Genomic DNA, 18,100 nt, shown 5'->3' with positions numbered 1-18,100 from the left:
TGCTTTTTAAGAGAAAGGCATCCATTCTCCTTACCTCTGCCTTCCATCATATATAGCCCCGTAGTTCTGACTCCTCACCACGACCTCCACCACCTCCCACCACCCCCCACCATCATCACCACTACCACCCCCACCCCCACCCCCACCCCCACCACCACTACCTACTGCCCTACCACCTCTACCACCTCCAACCACCACCATCACCACTACCACCCTCCCACTACTCCCCTACCATCGCCACTACTACCATCCACTGCCCACTACCACCATCCACTGCCCACCACCACCACCACCTCCTCCCACCCCCCCACCACCCACCATCACCACCACCACCACCACCAGCCATCCAGTTTCACAAAACTCTCCTAAAGCTACCCACGATCACCACTATACGGCTTTCACCAATCCTCCGGTGTCTGTTTCCCTGTGACCTTGCATCCCTCTACTCAGACCTTCCCCTGGAGTCGCCTCCTTTTTATGACCTCTCACTTGTCAGTTTTCAGGCTGGTCTACCTGTCCCCACCCTCCACTTCCCTCTCTACTCTGTGGACCCTCTCTAAGACATCAGATCCTAAACACAATCTGGGGGTCTTCGCTCTGACTCTGGCCTCTGCTGAGCTTCAGACTCCTGCCAACCTAATGTGAAACCATTTCCCCCAAACTGAAAAGTTCTATCCTTAAGACTATGGAAGTAAGCAACCCACAAGTCTCAGGAAGTCTCTGAAACTGATCAGGCATATAAGCATCCCCACTCCCCGAGCAAGGTTAGCCCAGCAAGCAGTAAGGACTACAGAGGAGAGTCTCCCACCTGCTGAGCTACCTGCAAGGCATACAGAGAGCACCAGGGTTCCAGGTGGAGCAGACTTTCAATGCTGTCTCTGAGTCATCCTTGTTCCTATAAGTCACCCTAACTAATCTCATTGATTCACCAAGTTGGACTTTGGTGTAATCATTACTTTGGTTTGTTCCTGGTTCCTTATCTGGGATGAAAAGACATGTATTTGTGTTGCACGTCCAGGAATAATGTCACATACATCAATGGTGCCTAACCAGGGATGGATACAAACCAGAGAAGGGCTGGGGAGTGGTGGTTGCATGGTCCCTGCACTGGTTGTTAAGACTGAGGCTGATCTCTGTGAAAGGAAATCCTAACACGGCTGCCTTTCCCTATGTGGTATGGGATAGTGTGCCTTTTTGCTGTTAAGTGGTGATTGCAGTTTTCATGAGATTAGTGAGTGATAGGACATAAAACCAAGGCCACACTGCCTCTTAGTGGATTCCCCATCTTTGTGGGGAAGCCCAGAGTGGCCATCTTCCTCTGCTTGGTATGGGGGAGCATGAATCCTTGATGAGTGGAGTCTACCTCATGACTAGGGGAGGCCTCCAAAGAGCTGATGGATTAAACAATGTGTTACAGTCTCTGAAAATAACACAGGAGATGAGATCATGAACTGGTTGTAGTGTCAGCAGCCTGGCCCCTGGCATGGGTGAAGACATGTAGCTGAGGCTCGGCTGTCTTCCCAGGTAGAGCTGGCTGGTTTAAGGGGTACTTACAATGGGAAAAGAACATGTAGTAACTGCTTGCCTCCATATCAGCCCACTTTTGAAGGGAAAGTGGGAAAAAGGGAGGGTGACATAGAGGTATTGCCTTGACTCTTCTTATGGATATGAGAACTCAACAGTCTATGTTAAATAGCCCTTTCTGGGATCCAAAAGGCTGGAGCCTGTGGGGGACATCAGCTAATGAGGAAGAAGAGAACAAAGTAAAAGTGACTTAAAAAAATACAAAGAGCCAGGTGGTGGTGGTGCACTCCTTTAATCCCAGCACTCAGGAAGCAGAGGCAGGCAGATCTCTGAGTTCGAGGCCAGCCTGGCCTACAGAGTGAGTTTCAGGACAGCCAGGGCTATATGAAGAAACCCTGTCTCAAAAAAACAAACAAACGAACAAAAATCTATAGCCCTCGGGTCTGACCACGAATACAGAGAAAGGGAAATCTATGACTCAGTAGATGTGGGCCTTAAAACAGCCCATGCAAGACCAGGATAAACCAGGAAGTAGCTGTCGCTCAGCTCCTTGAACTGGGAAAGGCTTCTGATCACACAAGGGGCTGTCACGGCCTGGCCTGTGAGGCTGTAGAACATGGGTGCAGATGGGATCGGTCTGAGAGCTGTGGTAATGAAGGGATTGAGAAGTGTAACTACCCCTCCCACTTGAGACAAAGGCAGGGAACCTGAACGGTCAGCACGAGGAACCATGTCTGATGGACCAGTGTCTGATGGACCGGCTCATAGGAACCACTGGACTTAGGTTATCACCGGGTGCAGTTCTCACGAATATGAGGGGCTGGAAGATGATAGAAGAAGGCCAGGTGTCACTGAGACAATCAGCTTGAGAGGGGCAGTGTTTGATGCTTAGCTCAGTGGGTCAAAGTCTAAAGAGAGACTTACTTAATGGGCACCCCAGGAATAGTATGGGGTGCTTTGCTTGGTAGCTTTGCTGAGCACCATGGCGAGATGTGACCTCCATGATGTAAGGGAAGCTCTGACGGATCTGAACAACACAGTCGACGTGTAGATTGGGTTTATAAAACACAACAGCAATCAAGAGATGATGAAAAGAAGGGGATCAGACTAGGGATCGCGTGGGCTAGCGAGTGAAGCAAGATTTGTGCTAGCCACGTGCAGTGTTAGCGAGCTTCTAAACGGCTTTAAAGCCTGAGCAGTAGTTCCCAGAAGATAGAAATGATCACATAATACAGATGACAAAGACTAAACTTGACCTGGGGTGAGCCGAGTCCACGATATAAAATGTGCTAAGGTGGAGCTGGTCCAGGCTGACGAAAAGGGCCACAGTGCCACGCTGCAACCTGTCTGAGGCCAGGAGCCAGTTCCAGCCGCAGCTGGAGAGTCGGCCCTTTGTCCTAAGCCTCCAGGTCGGCCTCACCGACAACAGCACAGGTACAGACACTCAGCAGGCCTGTGGCAACAGCGGTATGAGGAGGCTGCATGGCTCAAGGGAAATGTCTGTAGATTATAGAGGGCTAAAGGAAGTAGTGTCTCCCATCCATACCACTATACACACCATGGCACCTTTATTCTTTTCTTCTTTTATTTGATTGATTGATTGATTGATTGATTGATTTTTCAAGACAGGGTTTCTCTGTGTAACAGTCCTGACTGTCCTGAAACTCGCTTTGTAGACCAGGCTGGCCTCGAACTCACAGAGATCCACCTGCCTCTGCCCCCTGAGTGCTGGGACTAAAGGAATGTGCCACCATGCCCAGCTTCCAACATTGTACTTTTGAAGAAAGAATTCATAAATGTGATGAGATCTTTTCATACAGTACTAGGTCTTGTTAAGACTTCTAGTGTGTCCTTAGAGACCAACTGGCATTTACGTGAAACGGATGGCAATGGTCCTTCAGAGGTCCTGCACACACTCTGTAAAAAGGTTTTGTTGTATGATGTCAACCCTTGAGCATCTCACAGATCTATGAAAGTGTATGGAGGAGCAGTTAAGGCAGATGTTGAGCTTAAATGAAGGCACCCTGCATAAGCAGGAGAGAATGCTCCTAGAAGCCAAAAGATTCTCACAGAGTCTCAGTGAAAAAAGTCTCAGAGCCAGCAGTGGCCTAACTCTCCGGGAGCTGTTGACTAGAGAGAAGGTCCATCCTTCAACTCCTACCCCCAACCCCGCCCCCCCCCCCCAAAAAAGCAAAAGGCCATTGGCACTGCTGTTGTTGGTTCCGTGCCAGAACTAAATGGTGAGACCTCACTGGCAAAGATGATGCATGCGTTGATAACAAAACAGAAAAGTCAGGCTGGGACTGAACTGGAAGTTTCCTCCCTGCTGCCTGGCCTTTAGAATGCTGAGAGGTGCCGTGCAGGCGGCTAGGGTTCAACTGTCACCAACAGTCCTACTGGACCCTGCATGCTACACTATCAAAACGCCAAGCAGGATGTAACGACAGATACAATAGCAGCATAGATGGTTGGGGGCTTGACTGGCTGCTTTCCTATTAGATTTAAAGGCCCCTCTATAGGAGGGAATTGATCTCTGGTACTGGAAGCTGGGGATGCTCACAGGCCCCAGTGGAAAAGCAGCTGCCATGGTTTTATTAAATCTATGTAATGTGCCTTCTAAATATTTGTGCACATGCATGTGGGTCACTGTTGCTCTCAGAAATTGGTCATAAAGGGAAACCTCCTTCAGCAAATGACGGCATACCACAGAAACTCATAACCTCTAGTGAAGCTCCTGAGAACAACTGTTGATGTGATATAGTAGCTTAATGCTTGGCCTTAGATGGACATCTAGGTCACCCCTCTGAGGTTCAGGGAACATCACAGAAGAGAGTAGAGAAAGAATGTTAAGAGCCAGAGGAAGGTGTGGAATGTTGTATAGCAATTTCCTCTGAATTGAAACATTCCATCCGGGAAGGTAGCTCCTTAATGTTTAGGATATAAACAATTCACACATCTCAGGAAGTCCCTGAAACTTACTAGGTACACACAGGAAGCACCTAGCTATGGGAACAGGATGGGTAACATATGCTATAAAGGGGCTTCAATTTCAGCTCAAGCCATCATAAACCACTTGCGACTCACTGAGTGAAAAAAGAAATGGACTGCTATGGTTGGTTTTCTGAAGGCTTTGAAACTTTCACCAGTTCGGAATTTTTTCTTGAGATGGGCTTTCTGCTTGTCAGGCTAGAATATAACTCAATATATAATTGAGGATGTGAGGATGACCTTGAACTTCTGATCTTCCTGTTTCTATATCTCAAATGCTGAGATTATGGTCACAGTAATATAAAGCCTAACTCCCCTTTGGGGTACTAATGCGCCCAGCTAAAGAGCTGCCTTTTCTGGCCTACAATGTGGCCATGTACTTCTGATCCAGTCATGTGGATGTAGACCTCAGTTTTCATGGTTCCTCTGAGGGACACCGCTTAAAGGAGGCTGCTGCAGCCAGGAGTGCTGCCTTGTCTTGCCTTGTTCTCCTCTTGGAAAGAAGGCACGAGGCTCACAGTCTTGCAGAAGTCATTCTGGGGTCCATGAGGTGACCTTGAGGAAAGGAGGCACCCACAAAGGACTGTGAGCCTGAGTCACAGTCTGGGTTTCTGTGGTCTCTGTGGACCTTTCCAACTGTCCCCGGCCCTTATGCTTCCTTCCCATGAGAAACAAACTGCTATTGTGTGTGAGCCGGGTTACTATAGGGAAGCAGGTATTGCATTTTGGTGGATACTAAAACCACTGGCTGTCCTTGGTAAAAACAAAGAGGCCCAGGTAGGTTCCATCCCACCAGTAGCCTGGCCTGTGGTCCAAGGTGCTGCCTGCTCCACCCACCTAAGCTGGCACCTTTCTTACTGTTGTGTTGTACTGAATCCAGGTCCCAAACACACTAAGTATACCCTCTGCCACCACGCCCCACCCCACCCCCCGCCATCTCCACCTCCAGGCCTCACCAGAATTTAAGGCTTTTCTGTGCTAAACTGCCCAAAATGCCTCCCTTTCAGATCTTATCCTCACTACTGACAATATGCAATCAAAACCAATTCAGTAATAGCCAATTCAGTTTTATTTCAGATAGGAAGCACAGTTTGGACACGAATGGGTGGCTCACTGGCAAGCTCATTTAAGATATGGTGTGTGTTGTCCCAATGCAGACTACCTAGGCCTGTCCTGGGCTCCTGCTCACCTGACCAGGTCCTGAACTATTCCTTGTTGTTTGTGTAAAGCTTCAGAAGCAGCCGGGTGGTGGTGGCGCATGCCTTTAATCCCAGCACTTGAGAGCAGAACCAGGCGGATCTCTGTGAGTTCGAGGCCAGCCTGGTCTACACAGCGATATCCAGGACAGGCACCAAAACAACACAGAGAAACCCTGTCTCGAAAAACCAAAAATAAAAAAATAAATAAATAATAAATAAAAAGCTTCAGAAGCACCCTTCTTGAAGCTTACAGCTGGGCCTTAGCGACGCTGACATTGTGCCCCGTGGGAGAGCCTGCTCCCACCCATTCACTTATACTCTGATTCAGAAAGGGCTGGATAAATCGGGGTTCTCCTTGGTTGCTCTTCATCATCAAGACATCACTTGACAGATGCTCACCCACCTTCTCAGCTAGCCTCCCTAGTGAGGGCTAGAGGCCAGGAGCAACATTCATGATCATCTCCTCCCATCTACACACTCAAAGTCTGAGTTTTTCTGCACCAAGTTTTCTGGCCCTCTGTTGTCAACCTGCCAGCCCACCCTATTCAGTTAGGAAGGATAGGCTTGGTTCTTCCCTTTTTCTCTTTTCAAAAATACATTACTTTTCCTTTGTTGCTGTGAGAGCAATGTTGAGCAGGTGTGTTGCAGGAACTAGAGCTCACAGATCACCATCTCTAAGAAAAGTGGGTCTAGGCCCACTTGAATATAAATCATACATTCTTCAAAACCCATTTGTTAAGGCTCACAATAAGTACAAAAACATGACAGTTACCGACTCTTTCTATTCTGTTCCTGAGACTAAAAGCCACCCCCTACGTCTATCTGGCTTTGTAGATACAGCTGCCGAGGGAAGCCCCACAGACCAAAGAAAGCTCAGATGAGGCACTCATCCGGAGAGATGATTAGGCCAGGTCTGGCTCAGGGCTACACCAACCCCAGGAACCCTTGACTAGAGGACCCTACGGCTCTCTGTTGATGAAGGCAGGCCCAGTTCTCTCTTGTCTGGACCCAGGCCTCTCCTGGAACAGAGCTGAACTTATTTCTATTAGCGAATGTGGCTGAAGATTGGGGTGGGGTTCTGAAGAAGCCAGAGGGCTCTGCCTCCAAATAAACCCGGGACTGCTGTAGAGAGAAAACACTCCAGACTGCAGGGACTCACTCTGCGTTTACTTCTGGTAGTGAGTAGGGTTTGAAGAGCCACCTCCTCCTCGGACGGCATGGACAGCTGTTGGAGATGATGCCGGGTAATGTCCTGGGCGGATGGGCTTGGCTATATCCCAGAGAAAGGAGAGAGAATGACGTCATCAGTGACAACTGGTCACAATGCTTATCAACACTGCATAGCTTATCTACACCCCCAGACCTTTCTGCCAACAGGAGGTCTGGCCTTTGAGAAGTATAATTAGTAAATTCAGGGCACTCACATAATTCAGGGGACACAGGGAGAAAGCATGGATTTATCCATCATCTTATTTTTAAGTGTGCAAAATAAAATAAATAAATAGAAATTGGAAGCACGGGACTTTGGGTTTTATCTGCAGTAGATCCATAGCTCCCTAGAGATTTCACAAGAATTCCACCTGTGATGAGTTTTCTAGGAAAAGGGGCCACAATTTTCAGTACACTCCCAAAGGGCAAGAAATCCAATAAATTCAATATATCACTAATCTATAGGATTTTAAGAATGGAAACACAAAGGTGCTTGCTCACAATATAGCTATAAAACAATATCTGGTGGGGAATAATGTTACATGGTGTTAGAGAATGTTTCGATTAAAAACAACACTAGAGAACACCTCTAAGTCCCTTCATTCTCTTGGCTTTGGCCTGGCATCTACAACGGAGCAGCAGCCATAAGCACTATTCCTATTCAAGCAAAACGCCCAACTCCACAGCCCTGGGGGCTCAAACTTCAGGTCACTGTTCAGTTGAGCTTGCAACAACACCCCAGCTCAGTGCTGCCAGCCTGGCTCTTTCCAGTTATTTCCAAACCAGTGCTTGCAAGAAGCTTTCCCTGAGGCAGACAGATGGTCTCCCTCATGATCCTGCTGAGAAATATTCGTATATTACACTAGTTCCAAGAGTGTGCCTCGGTTTACAGCCAAAAGCTACAGCACAGCTGGCTGGTGAGGCTTAGCGCGCAGTCAGTTCTGAAGAATACACTACACACAGGGCTATTCAGGGGGACAGTGGTACCTGAATGTCATGCTTTCCCAGAACGAACACCCAGGGTGCCAGGAATTCCAAGTCCCACAGGCTCTACCATATCCTTTCAGATGAGGGACATTCTAAAGAAGGGTCGCTGTAGCTCCCAACCTTGGGAACACACATACCGATCTGGGCCGAATGTGCCCTCCTGGCCATGTTCTTGGCTCGCACAGCCTCCTTAATGCGATCCACCTCCTGCTGGTAGCGCTTGCGGTCCCTCATGGCATTCTCCTTGGCCTCTTTCAGCGCGCTCTCTAAGGCCTTGACGCGCTCGGCAGTAGCACGCAGCCTCTTCTCCAGCTTGGGGAGTTCACAGCGCAAATCTGCATTGTCCCGGACCAGCTGCAGCAAAGAGAAAGAAGCCAGTTTTGAGCAAGGCTGTGCTACTCCCTGGCAAGAGGAAGACATGCAAGAAGAGAGACAACCTTGCTCAGCAGCTCAACAATTACCTTACTAGGTTGTCTTTGATGGCCCATGTAACCCTGATTCACTAGGAGCAGTAATGCAGGGGATGGAAAAGAGTAGAAGCCATATCCAGCCACAGGACATGTTTATTCTGGGACAGAACTTATTTTTTCTTTGAGTGTGTACTGGGGAGGGAAGGGACCATGAGGAATTTATTACTCTAAGATGTATGCATGAGCTGAGAAATAATTCAAAGTCAGCAAATGGGCACATTCCAGAGTTCTCTGCAGACCTTCTTGCAGACCACTGTCTGTATTGGCACTGGGTTGAAACCCAGTTCTGCAACATATTCAGAGGCTCACAGGAGACAGGGATGGGGTAGCATTTGTTCCTTTCCAGTTAGGACCCATAATTAAGTAGTAGCGGGCCGACCCTAGGTGGATGGTAGGCTCCAATGATAGCGCTATCATTTCCTGCCATCTGACTTGGTGTAAATAGCTGAGCCACTCCAAGTTTTGGGAGTTGCATATACAAAACGAAAGGGTCACAGTGAGACAGTCACTTAGAAACAATACCCACTAAAATGTACTGACTCTTCACTAGAGCTTTGTGGCAGTTAATCACTATTGTCAAAATGATGCAATTTAGAATCACGTACAAGGTGAGATATGTTCTCTGAGGACATTTTCAGAGAGGGAAGACCTATCATAAGTGTGGATAGAGCCATCCCTTAGGCTGGAGTCCTGGGGTAAAGAAAAAGGCAAAAGGAGAAAGCCTGATGAGGGCTAGTATTCATCTTTTCTGCTTCCTGATATACCCAAATGTGAGCAAACCCTGCCAGCACAGCCACAAGCCAGTTCTCCCACCACGATGCTCCTGTCCTAAGAGACTGCACCCTCAAGCCACGGAATAAAGCCATCTTCCCTTGACCTGTGTCTTTGCAGGTATTTGGCCACAGAAATGAAAACAACAACAAATCCAGAGAAGTGGAGGCAGAGTGGGAAGGCACCACTGGAGGAAGCCTGATGTTCTCAGGCCTTGGGGCAGTTTTCAGGGGGGAATGTGGAAGAGCCCTATGGTGGAACTGCAGGTGCCGTGGGCAGAGCTTAGTACACTGTTCTGGTGGGAGTTTGGACAATGACGGCTGGGCTCATGAAGTGACAGGAGTGATGCAGGCGCTGTTGTACACCAACCTAAAGACCAGTCATGTCATATTCTAGCAAAAGGAAAAAAAAATCTAACCATATTCTACCTCTGCCCTGAAAATCTGAGCAGAGCTAAATTCAAAAGCAATGGACTAATTAATTTGAGGTGGAAATATCAAAATCGTCTAATAATAAGGCTGTGGCATGGTTATTGCTCACTGTTCTTAGATCTGTGGTGAAAAGGAACAGAAAGATATATAAAGAATATGAAATTTGACAAGGAAAGGAGTCTCAGTGTGTTTAAGGTTGGTGTGGGCAGGACGACTATAATTGTTAAAGAGATCAAAGCCATTAAGGAGAAACTTCAAACATTGGGACAGTAGCAAAGTTGCCTGTACGACAAGATCCTCGCCCCACCCCTGAGCTCCGGAGTCTAACAATACAAACATGGTTGAGAATCTTTCCTTTGAAAAGACAGTACCTGAACTAAGACAGCCTCTAGGGCAGACTGCTCACGTAAGGTCACCCAGGGACGTGTGTTTTCAGGCTCAGCCCGGAAGACACACAAAGATCTCTGCAGCTGTGGTCCCACAGGTCAAGGCGACATTTTGAGTGAATCGCAGAACTTCGCACCATGCACACGATACTGATTCTGAAAGCAGCTAACATCCAAAAGTGAGGGGAGATGTCCCAGAAGCTTGCATCAGTGTTCCAAAAAGCCACCACAGCCAGGCAACGTATACTGAAGAAAGATTGCCTGCATGGAGCTGAGGAGTGGGCTGTGCATGAAGCTCTGAAACTGAAGCTGGGATGGAGACACCAGAATACTGGAAATCTATAGATGTGAAGGTACTGAGGAGAGCCAGCCAGAGAGAGAGAGGCCACCGGCAGCCATGGCAACAGAGCCTGAGGCGTGGGGCTACGGAGCACAGATGACGCTATCACAAACCAAGATGCTTGATGTGGAGCTGCAGGGTTTGGTGTTTACCCTGCTGCATTTGTAACTTGGTTTGGTCCCATCTTTTTATGCTTTTCCCGTGCTTCTTCCTTTTGGAAATGTTTTGTTTTGGTTTTCCCCCTGCAGGTGCTCACAGTTAAAATGTTACCTTTAGTCTCAGGACAGACTCTGTACTTGGGCTTTCAAAAAAATGTTGGTGTTGATAAGACTTAGGGACTCCTAGAGATGGGCTAAATGCGTTTTGCATCATAAGATGGCTATGAATCAGGGCTAGAGAGATGGCTCAGTGGTTAAGATCATTGACTACTGTTTCAGAGGACCTGGGTTCAAGTCCCAGCACTCACATGGCAGCTCACAACTGTCTATAACTCCAAAATATGACACCCTCACACAAAAATACATGCAGGCAAAACACCAATGCACATAAAATAAAAATAGATTTAAAAAATAGCTATGAATTTTTTTTATTTGTTTTATTTTTTTGAGACAGCGTTGCTCTGTGTAACAGCCCTGGCTGTCCTGGAACTCTTTGTAGATCAAGCTGGCCTCAAACTCACAGAGATCCACCTGCCTCTGTCTCCTGAGTTCTGAGATTAAAGGTAATGATGGGATTAAAGCTGATGGCTATGAATCTTCAAGGGCCAAGGTGTAATGTTTTGGTTTAAATGTAATCAAGGAGCTGGAGAGATTGCTCAGTGGTTAAGAGCACTTGTTTTTGCAGACCAGTTCAATTCCCAGCACCCACATAGTGGCTCACTACTAACTGTACCTCCAGTTTCAGGGGATCTGGCAGCCTCTTCTGGCCTCCTTGGGCACCAGGCATGTATATGGTTGCACAGACCCTACATGCAAGCAAAACACCCATACACATAAAATATAAAAATAAATTAAAAAGTAAAATAAAATTGACCTTTTGGGGTGTTCAGTTGACAGGGAGTAAACAGATGGTGCTTGTCAACTTGACTGTCTTTGTGATCATAGCTCTAGGCATAGCTTTGAGAATTTTCAGAAAGGTTTAACTAAGGAGAGAAAATCCACCCTGAATGGTGGGTATCATTTCCTATAGGATGCTGGACTGAGGAAAAAAATTTAAAAAGAGAGAGAGAGAGAGAAAGAGAAAGAGAGAGAGAGAGAGAGAGAGAGAGAGAGAGAGAGAGAGAGAGAGATCCTGATGAACTCCAGCATTTGACACTCTGTCTCTTGATCTGCCTAATTGTGAGAAAATTCCCTCCACTGTACCCATCCTGGCAGGAGAAAGACCTTCTAAAGAAAGACACTTGTGTCCCTTTCTTTGGTTACCAGATTATTAAAACAATGGTCCCCAAGGAATTGGAATTTTCCCAGAAATTTCATGCTAGGGAAAGAACGGCTGAAGTCCTGGTGCCAGCTAGAAGAGGATCTTGTTTCTCAGGACGAGATTTCATACAGTTTTAACCATTTGCAAGACATACCAGAAGCTGAGGCAGAGACATAATGTGTGGATGTTGGGCGGGAACGTACCTTGACTAGAGCAGCTTAGTTATACATCTCTCATGCCCTTTATTTAAACCTAAACCTCATATAAGTACTCCACAGATGAATTTGAGGTGGCGGGGTGGAGGTCACTGGACCTCCTTGCTTGTTCCTCTTCCCGGTGTGACCACACTGGTTAAATATGTCTGCCTTTCACCATGACTCATCATTTTAATTGGTATTATTGATGACACTGGCTGAGTTTAGCTTGTTAGGACTGCAAATGTCCAGATTTGTACCCTAAAAGCTCTAGTAATACCCCTCAACTGTTAACTAACCCTGCCTCTATGCATCTCTTGCCATGATGGACTGTATTTTCAAACTGCGATACAGAACAAATCTGTTTTCCCTAAAGTTGCTTCTCGTCAGGTATTTAGTCACAAGAAGGAGAAAAGAAAGTGCTAGAGGTCCACGAGGTACTAAAAAGGCAGGACGAGAGTCTGGCATGATTTTATTTCTTTCCTTTGGATCAGAATCCTGCTGGATTCCCCCACCCTACCCGGGCCCCCGAACCTAACCTGTCTCATCCCCCTTCCAGGCTGAAGACACAGAGAGAAGCCATTGCCCTTACTCTTCTCTCTTGAATTATCTTAGGTTCCAGAAACAGCAGGGTCAATCCATAAATACCTTTATGGCAAGGGACTGACATTATCCCCAAGTAGCAGGCAAGTTGGCAGGACCTACCACCCCAAGACGAGAACAGCCATCGTGAAGGAGTGACTGCGGCCCTGCAGACCTCCTTGCACGGGACCTGCACTTTAATCTCCAGTTACAATTGCTGGAATCCAGATGGATCAGAGAAAGGATCAAAAAATCAGAAGAAGGTATCCGAGCAAGCTGCCGCTGTTCTGACCTATTTTGCTTATGCCAGCAGCAGCTCCATGCCTGGCAGACTTGGCTTTTAATAAATATTCCTCGAATTCATGAATAAAATAATGAGTCGCAGAGGCAGATTTCAAGATGCCTGGCAGTCTTTGCTTCTACATTTCTCATTATCAATTTGCTTGAATGATTTCACTACGTGGATCTGCCATCATCTCTCTGGGGAAAATGTCACCACCAGCCCTATGGAAACAAACCTAACAAGTCAAAGAGAAGTGGCATGCCCTCGGTCATCTGGCCCAGAGAGTTAGACCAATTGTACCCTGTGGCAAACCCTAAAGAAGGGTAGAGTCACAGACACGCTGACATTTACAGAAAGGAAGGGAGGCCAATGGTCTGCCTAAGTCACTGGTATACTGGACATGCTTATCCCCCTCTGTCACTCTGAGCAGATGTCAGAGCAATGGTCCCAAGGGACACCCAAGATGGCCAGCGAGGGATGAGAACAACAGAGCTCAGAGATTGCTGACTCCAGTCTCTGGGTTCCCACCTATCTTAGTCACTGTTCTATTGCATGAAGAGACACCATGACCACTGCAACTCTTACAAAAGAAAGCATTTAACTGGGGCTTGCTTACAGGTGCAGATGCTAGTCCATTATAATTATCAATGGGAGCATGGCAACATGCAGACAGACATGGTGCTGGAGAAGTATCTGAGAGTTCTACATCCTGATCTACAGGCAGCAGAAAGAAACCCTAGGCCTGGCATGGGCTTTTGAAACCTCAAAGCCCACCTCTGGTGACACACTTTCTCCAACAAGGCCATACCTCCAATCCTTCTAATCCTTTCAAATAGTGCCCCTCACAGGTGACTAGGCATTCAAATACATGAGCTTATGGGGGCCATCCTCATTCAAACCACCATGCCATCTGTGGGAGAAAGTAATATCTCCTTGGCAATAAAATAAGAGACCTGAACCAGCTTGATCAGCACATGCACTCTATGGAGACTTCTGTTCTACAGAGGTGCCTCAGAGGCATCATGGGAGAGCACAAGGCCAGTCAGTATCCAAGGGTGGAACAAAAGCAGGATGGAAGCCCAAGGCTCAACACTTTCCTCACTCCAAGCCCTAGAGAGTTCCCCTTTCACTCTCTATAAATAGATTCCATATAACAGACCCCATTAAAGAAAGACTCATTCGTGTGTGTGTGTGTGTGTGTGTGTGTGTGTGTGTGTGTTCTCGTCTTGTATGTGTGCAGGCAGTTGTGTTCTATGGCACACATGCAGAGGTCAGAGAACACCTTGCAGAAGTTATTTTTCTCCGTCTCTGGTATGGGTTCTGAAGACTGGACTCTGATCATCAAGCACGGAAGCTCATAACATGAAATGAGCCATCTTGTTAGCCCAAGGCAGTTTTTCATATATAAAGGAAGTTACCGAAGGATAAAAGCCTGCACATTTTTTTGTGTGCTTTATTAATTCTTTTAGAATTTTTACAGTGTGTTTGCATCACATCCACCCCTCTCTCCTCACCCTAACTCCTCCTAGACCTACCATCTTGTTGTCACCTTGAGACAGAATCTTACTATGGTGCCCAGGCTGGTATTAAAACCTTAAGTGGAGGGCTGGAGAGATGGCTCAAAGGTTAAGAGCACTGGCTGCTCTTCCAGAGGTCCAGAGTTCAATTCCCAGCACTCACATGGCAGCTCACAGCCATCTATCATGAGATCTGGCGCCCTCTTCTGGCATGCTGGCATAAAAGCAGGCAGAACACTGTATACATAACAAATAAATAAATCTTAAAAAATCAAGTGATCCTCCCACCTCCTTGGTAGCCAGGCATACAGGTGCATGCCACCATTCCTAGCCAAGAGTCAGGGACTTTCAAGGACTCCAGTTCCTCACAGCACACATGTTCTCTGACCATGCACAGACATCCAGTATCAGAATTATTCTGTGCTGCAGCTAACCAGCCGAGGCTGTGCCCAGGGAGAGCAGAGGTTGGGGGGGGCGGGGGCGGGGTACAGTGAACTCACCCACCTGCTTGTGCACCTTGGTAAGCTGCTCCAAGTTATTCTCCAGGAAAGAGATCTTCTGCTTCTGGGCGGCACTCCCCCCTCCATCGTCGCTGTCCAGCTCCACACTCTGCATCCACACGTGACAGTTAGTGGCATGACCCGCTTCCCCACCCACCTGCCCACTGCTCAATATACATTAAAGCTCTTGAAAAGGAAAAATTCCCCAACCCACCAAAAGACAGTCTGAAAGTGAAAACAAAGAGAAGTTGTAAAAGGTTCCACTCCACGGACTTTCCGATAAATTTCCTTGGCTTGCACTAAAGTGTTATGAGGAGGAGTAACTCTTGAAAATGCTGGAATAAGAACACCTTCAGATCTGCTTTTGCACACTGCACACATTTCTCATTAATGAAATGTACCTCTCGCCTGCAGGTAAAGTGATTTCTCTTTTCGAAAAGAACGCAATCACAACTTATTGAGAAGAACCAGCGTGAAGGTAAGACTCAAGTTTAGCTTAGCCATCAGGACCAGACGAGAGATCACCCAGCCTGTCATCCAGAGTCATCGTTGCCATTGGGAAATCCTAATGGCTTCTGCTTGTCTCTTAGACCCCCAAAGCTCTGCAGCTCCTCCGTGAGTCAGCCTCAGCCCCGTCACAGCACAGGTGCTGGGGAAATCCTTCGGATTTATCAGATCGTGAAACTGGCAACAACACTGTACTCTTGACAAGCAAGGTAGCACAGGTAAGTCAAAACACATGTGCCAACACAACCTAAGTTCAAAACTAGTCAAACATGTCTGTCTGGTGATGCAATGGAAGGAACCATCCTTCTCCAGAAGGTCAATGGGTTCCACCATCAATTCAGCCCACAACATAAGCTCTCAAACATGAATATACACCAGGATCTCCAGGACATTTCCTAAAACTCCGATTGCTGAGCCCACCCCCATCTCGGATTCCTCAGATCTGGGGGTGTGTCATGTATTTAAACAAATTCCCAGGTGATGCCAATGTAGCTGCCAGAGGCCCAGAGGCCGAAAATCTGAAAGTAGGTCATCCTTAGGAAGTTTTATAAAATGAAACCAGGGGATTCTGGTGTCCTTCTCTTGACCCTTTCTCTGGCCAGCACTCCACTTCCCCTCAGGGACAGAAGTCTTCTTTGTCATAAGTTCTCATCAGGTTTCCTTCCTGTCAAGTCTGTCCATCACATCTACATTGACCTCATCCTCCTGTCTGGTGCAGGCCCCAAGGTAACATGCACTTTGTAGACTGGTCATCACACACTGGCCTGACCATTGCCATTCAGGCTCTGAAAATCTCCCATGATTCTCTGCCTTCAATATTTGCATTACCAAGATTCCACCCTGTAGAGCCATGCTGCCACAGGTGCCTGCCAACTGCACCCTGTTTTCTGTTGGGCACACACACCACTGCCCAGCAACCCACTTAACTCAGCCCTAGCAGATGCCATCCACAGCTGGCTGAATCTTCTCTCTTCTCCCCCAGCTCCACATTCTCTTCCCTCCTCCACGGAGGACACCAGCCATCAGATGTGGCCTCTTTCCACTGTCCTGGTTTCCTGCAAATGCTTCCAGCCTGACTCTCTCTGACCTCTGGAAAAGTCAGTGCCTTCTCTTTCTTTACCAAGTAGCAGTATCCATTTGTGCGGTTAGTTCTCCCTCTCAGACCTGCTCCTATCAACTGCTCCCTTTTCACCGTGTTTGACTTTCTCTCCTTTGCTCCTTCACACACACCCATGTGTATGAGTACATATACATGTACGCACACTCAAACACGCATATGCCTTTACTAAACATTTGCACATGCTTCTCTTGACACCATCCTTCAATCTTTTCATGCCTCTTCCATGACTCCCGGCTCCTTGTCCACTACACTCTGGCCTCACGTCTTCTCAATTAAATTTCGGAGCTGACCTGTTGAGTCACCAATATGGAGACTCCCTAAGATCACCGGGATTCTGAGAGCTTGCAGACTTACATCTGGCTCTTTTCAGCCCTGCAAACACACCCAAGCCTAGATCCACACCTGCAACACAGGGATGTAGAACCTACTCCACAGAGGCTGGGATGAACAAGCACGATACTAAAGCACCTCACCAACTGCCTAGACAAACGTGAGGCTCTGGCCATCTCACTTCTGTAGACTAGGGGACCATGCTGTCATCTTCTGATAAGAATGTTTGGACTTTTGTGGCCCAAAACAGTGACTTTCACACAGCATGGGCCAGACAAATATGTGTCATTTTAAATAAAGGCCAGGCAGGGACAGCATTATAAGTTCCTTTTACTAAAAAGGAAAATCAGATAGTAAAATAGTCCCAAGTAATTTCAGCCCCAAGCACATTCTTTTAATAATGTTCTCTGGCATGAGGTAATTAATTTATAAGCATAACCAGCCTTAATTTGAGCAAGTGATATTTCAACTGGAGATGATACCTCATCGCCGATGTTTTCCTTCGACATGTTCAAAAATGGCAGGGCTTACCTTTTTCACCCGGGTGGTCAAATCCTGGACAAAGAGTTTGCGCAGGTTATGAAGGGTCTGGAGTTCTCTAGACTGGAAGAGATTTTTTTGACATGCAGCATCAGTGAGGTGATGGACTGAACCGGTGTTGCACTTGCTCTAGAAGTCATTGGCTCCCCTGACATTGCCACCGCCCGGCTGGAGCTGCCACGGATACTGCTGGTGCCATGGTACAGCCTGTGCCTTGCCTGCTTTGCAGCCTACACTGCTGTCAGGGGCACATGCATGGTGCAGCATCCTGGGGACTCCGACTACCGGCTGCAAGCCAGAACATAGCCGGCCAGCTCTTTTCCTCTACTCTCAAAAGGGCCAAACAAAAATTCCTAGGAAGTTACCTGCCATGGAGAGGGGGTCTGCTTTCGTTTTTGTTTACTTCCCACATAAATATTACACATCATACCAACAAGCTAAATTAAAAAGTAACCATGACTCCTCTCACCCAAACTGGCTGGCATTCCCCATGATTCTGCGCCCACTACTGGCATTTCCCATGATTCTGTGCCCACTACTGGCGTTTCCCATGATTCTACGCCCACTACTGGCATTTCCCATGATTTTGTGCCCACTACTGGCATTCCCCATGATTCTGTGCCCACTACTGGCATTCCCCATGATTCTGCGCCCACTACTGGCCCAGGCCACAAGTATGTTTGCTCACATCAGCAGCTCACAGATGCAGAGCAGTTCTCAGACTCTCCATCTGGTGGCCCTGGGCAAATCACCTGGACTTCCTATATGTTTTCTCATGTTTAAGGTGGAGATAGAGAATTTGA

At 47.4% G+C, this 18,100-nt stretch overlaps 1 protein-coding gene across 2 annotated transcripts in view; it reads right to left on the bottom strand.

The window, feature by feature from the left end:
- The window catches only part of Kif5c (kinesin family member 5C), a 159,783-nt gene that overhangs the window by 10,679 nt on the left and 131,004 nt on the right, over nucleotides 1-18,100 (bottom strand). The window contains exons 22-26 of one of the 2 annotated variants that reach the window (XM_052725855.1): nucleotides 17,289-17,360; nucleotides 14,805-14,909; nucleotides 8,045-8,261; nucleotides 6,871-6,981; nucleotides 5,564-5,884 (exon numbers count right to left, since the gene is read on the bottom strand). In XM_052725855.1, coding sequence (XP_052581815.1) covers nucleotides 6,878-6,981; nucleotides 8,045-8,261; nucleotides 14,805-14,909; nucleotides 17,289-17,360 — 498 coding nt within the window. In that variant the 3' untranslated portion in view covers nucleotides 5,564-5,884; nucleotides 6,871-6,877. Of the gene's footprint in view, nucleotides 1-5,563; nucleotides 5,885-6,870; nucleotides 6,982-8,044; nucleotides 8,262-14,804; nucleotides 14,910-17,288; nucleotides 17,361-18,100 lie in introns of those variants that run through there. The other variant, XM_052725854.1, reaches the window with a different exon arrangement.

This window comes from Peromyscus californicus, unplaced genomic scaffold, assembly GCF_007827085.1.
Source record: "Peromyscus californicus insignis strain IS unplaced genomic scaffold, ASM782708v3 Scaffold_7__1_contigs__length_154581171, whole genome shotgun sequence".
Classification (NCBI taxonomy): domain Eukaryota; kingdom Metazoa; phylum Chordata; class Mammalia; order Rodentia; family Cricetidae; genus Peromyscus; species Peromyscus californicus.
Note: the sequence above shows the minus strand (reverse complement) of the source record. Positions and strands in the feature narration are given on the sequence as shown.